General features: G+C 53.9%; 2 protein-coding genes across 2 annotated transcripts in view; both read right to left on the bottom strand.

Annotated features, from left to right (window-relative positions):
- The window catches only part of LOC114069104 (UDP-xylose and UDP-N-acetylglucosamine transporter-like), a 2488-nt gene extending 2290 nt beyond the window's left edge, over positions 1 to 198 (bottom strand). The window contains exon 1 of the mRNA XM_027905665.1: positions 140 to 198. Coding sequence (XP_027761466.1) covers positions 140 to 198 — 59 coding nt within the window. The remainder of the gene's footprint in view (positions 1 to 139) is intronic.
- Positions 199 to 1281: 1083 nt separating this feature from the next.
- LOC114069105 (UDP-xylose and UDP-N-acetylglucosamine transporter-like) overlaps positions 1282 to 3534 on the bottom strand; it is a 9181-nt gene continuing 6928 nt past the window's right edge. Inside the window, exons 9-11 of the mRNA XM_027905666.1 lie at positions 3026 to 3101; positions 2219 to 2294; positions 1282 to 1522 (exon numbers count right to left, since the gene is read on the bottom strand). Coding sequence (XP_027761467.1) covers positions 1282 to 1522; positions 2219 to 2294; positions 3026 to 3101 — 393 coding nt within the window. The remainder of the gene's footprint in view (positions 1523 to 2218; positions 2295 to 3025; positions 3102 to 3534) is intronic.

Genomic DNA, 3534 nt, shown 5'->3' on the forward strand with positions numbered 1-3534 from the left:
GGGATTGAAATCCTAATTTTGCCTCCAGCAGGAAGGGAATTTCTCCTAAATTTCTCCTAATCCATGATAAATATTCAGGAAGCTCCCCAAAAAAATTCCCTGGGAGCAGCACCAGGGTGGGACATCCCTCAATCCCTACCCCAGCATTTGGAATTCTGCGATCTTTAACCTCTCCCTCTCCCCCTGGAATTTCCTCATCCCAAATTTGTGTGGCTTTTCCCACCCCACCCCCCCCATCCTGGGCAGAGCTGAAGCTTTTGGTGAATGGATTTGAGGGGGAAAAGTGGGATAAAGGATTTGCCTCTCCCTGGATCCTTGGGGAGCTCAAAGGGGGAGCTCAAAATCCTTGGGAATATCCCGTGGTTGACACTTAAAAAGGGGTTTTTTTCCAGGCTCAGGAAAAATGGAACTGGAAAATCCTTCAGGATTCCAGGATGGAGCTGCAGGTCCCCTCAGCCCCCAATGGCTCGGGATGGGATGGAGGGAACTTTTCCTACAGCAGCTTTTTGGGATCCTGCTATTCCTGGTGGGATCCTGTGGCTTGGGAATCACCCCCCGAGCCATTTTCCAGGGTGGGATCCACTGGGTGAACTGGGAGGCTCTGGGTGTGTCCAACACCCTCCCAGCACAGGTGGTGGGATCAGGGACCAAGGATTGGAGGAACAGGGGACAAAGGACTCAGGGGAACAGCCAGGCCTGGAATTTCCACTGGAGAACTTCCACTAGAACAACCCAAGATGCTGCTCCAGCAGCTGATCCAGGGCTCAGCCCCTGGAATGGTCAAAGGATGGCACCCAACAGGTCCAGCTGCTCCAAGGTGGGAAGAGATCCGGGTTAGCTTTGACTTCCAAAGTCTCATTCCAACGGGAAAAAAAAACCACACACACCAAAAAAAACCCAAAACAAACAAACAAACAAAAAAAAAAAACCAGGAGGAAAAGCCGGAAGCAAAAAGGGGTTGTATTAAAAAAACATAGGATGTGTCTGTCCATGATCCAGCCCAGTTTCTGGGAGCTCGGCCCAGCCAACCCCCCCTTTCCTATAAAAACCACCCCCCTCAAGGGGGAGGGAATTCCCTGCTCCCAATGTCCCATCCCTAATTTTTAAGGGGGGGGGTGGTGTGTGTAACTCCTCCAAAGTCCCATCCTCGACTTTGGGGTTTGTGTCACTGCTCCAGTGTCCTCTCCCCAATTTTGGGGTTTGTGTCACTCCTCCAAAGTCCCCTCCCCGATTTTGGGGGGTGTCGGTGCTCCAGTGTCCTCTCCCTGATTTTGGGGGGTGTCAGTGCTCCTTGGCCCTGCCCCGGGCGCGGATGGCTCCGATGCCGCTCCAGATCTCGGAGTACAGGAGTGTTCCCAGGAAGACGAGGGCGGTGCCCGCCCAGTGCCAGGCGGTGAAAGGGTTTTGGAAGTAGAGGATGGACAGGATGAGGCTCAGGAACTTGCGCAGCGTCACCACCAACGTCACCGTCAGCGACGGGCACTCCGTGGTCAGCGTGAACACCCCCCGGATGCACACGTACCTGGGAATGCAGCTCAGGAATTCTGGGAGAGGGAGGAGAGACTGGAATGGGAGGGAATAAGGGATGGGGAGGGAGTGGGGGGGGAAGTTCATGCCTTGGGTGGGGTGGAACGGATTGTGGGAAGTGTAGGGATGCACGGCGGATCACAGGGATACCCCACAAACCCAGGGATACCTCACAAACCCAGGGAATAACATCAGGACACCCCACAAACACAGGGACAAACCCAGGACACCCCACAAACCAGGGACATCCCACAAAACCAGGGACACACTGCAAATCCAGGGAATAACATCAGGACACCCCACAAACCAAGGGATAAACCCAGGACACCCCACAAACACAGGGACACACTGCAAATCCAGGGACAAACCCAGGGACACCCCAAATCTTCCAGCCCAAGCCCTGGGGGTGTTTAAGGACAGGCTGGATGTGGCCTCAGTGCCACGGGATGGGTGACAGGGCGGGGTTGGGTGACAGGTGGCACTCGGTGATCTCAGAGGGCTTTTCCAACCCCTCATTTACCACAGGGCTGGAGATCTCCCTTCAGGGCAATATTCCCACCTCGACCAGACAACTCCTCACCTGAGCTGCTCCAACACCGTCTCCCAAGCACAGGGAGGGCTCCAAGGACCCCACACCCCCAATCCCACCCGTCCTGCCCCCACCCAGAGCAGCTGGGAGGCCGAAGGATACTGAGTGAGGACGTTCATCAGCAGGTAGAACCACATGATCGGCACGGTCAGCCCGAGCAGCGGCACCTGGAACGGCTCTGGGGGCACAGGGGGGGCACAGGGGGGGCACAAGGTCACCCAGGGGCTGGGACACCACCCAAGGGACCCACCCCTGCCCTGGCCAGCACTGATGTCCATCCATCAGCACTCACTGCAGCCCCAGGGGGCCCTTCCTGCCGCAGGCACAGAGAGATCTGAGCATGGAACGGGGTTTGGGGCAGTTCTCTTGTCCATGGCTTGATTTTTTGGGGAGTGAATTTGCCCATGGTTTGATTTTTGGGGAGTTCTCTTGGTCCTGGTTTCATTTTTGGGGGAGTTTTCTTGTTCATGGTTTGATTTTTTTGGGAGTGAATTTGTTCCTGGTTTGACTTTTGGGGGAGTAAATGTGTCCATGGTTTCATTTTTGGAGAGTGAATTTTTTCATGGTTTCATTTTTGGGCAGTGAATTTGTCCACACTTTGATTCTTGGGGGATTTAACTCGTTCTTCCCGTGGTAAATGAGAACCACACGAGATTTGCAGATGTTTCTGCTTGGAAAGGAGGAACAGGAGATGACAAAACACCTTCCCCTGGCCCAGGTTGCTCCAACCCGGCCTTGGACGCTTCCAGGGATCTCTGCCGGGGCCTCCCCACCCTCCCAACCAACAATTCCTCCCTGAAAAGGCTGGAATATCCCAAAGTGACAGCCTGGAAGGTACAACTGCCACCCTGGGAGCTTCCAGAGGTTGTCCAGGAAAATCCAGGATGAGGATCCCGGTTCCCAACTCACCGGACTGGTTGAAGAGCACGGCGTGCCGGTAAATGTCGGGAGCCAGCAGCAGGAATCCAGGGAGTGGCAGGGCGTGCTGGGGGAGAGAACAGAGAACCTTGGGAGTCACTGGGGTGAGGGGAACCCATCCCACTTCCCAACCTCTGGAAAATCCACCTGTAAGGATTTATAATGCTAAGATAGAGGATATTTTGCTGTGAGAACATAATCTTATCTTTCAACTGTGAAAACGTGATCTGCGGTTCTGATGGCCTTCTGATGGCACCAGGACGGGAAAGATCCACCAAAAAAACATCAGCAAAACCATATGTACAAAATAAGATCCCAGTGCCAGCTCTCGGGGTGGGAAAGGACATAAAAATGTTAAAAGAAACAAAAAGCTAAAGGAAGAGCATTGTTAGGAAACTGCTGCTGGATTTTTAAAGGAGCAGCTGCAGATTTAAAGGAGCAGTTGCAGGTGGCCCAGCAGGAGCTCCAGGAGGTTCCCTGAGGGACTCACGTTGTAGAAG

The sequence above is a fragment of the Empidonax traillii genome, unplaced genomic scaffold (assembly GCF_003031625.1).
Source record: "Empidonax traillii isolate 1590-97213 ecotype Southwest subspecies unplaced genomic scaffold, ASM303162v1 scaffold1191:size203906, whole genome shotgun sequence".
In the NCBI taxonomy this organism is placed as follows: Eukaryota; Metazoa; Chordata; class Aves; order Passeriformes; family Tyrannidae; genus Empidonax; species Empidonax traillii.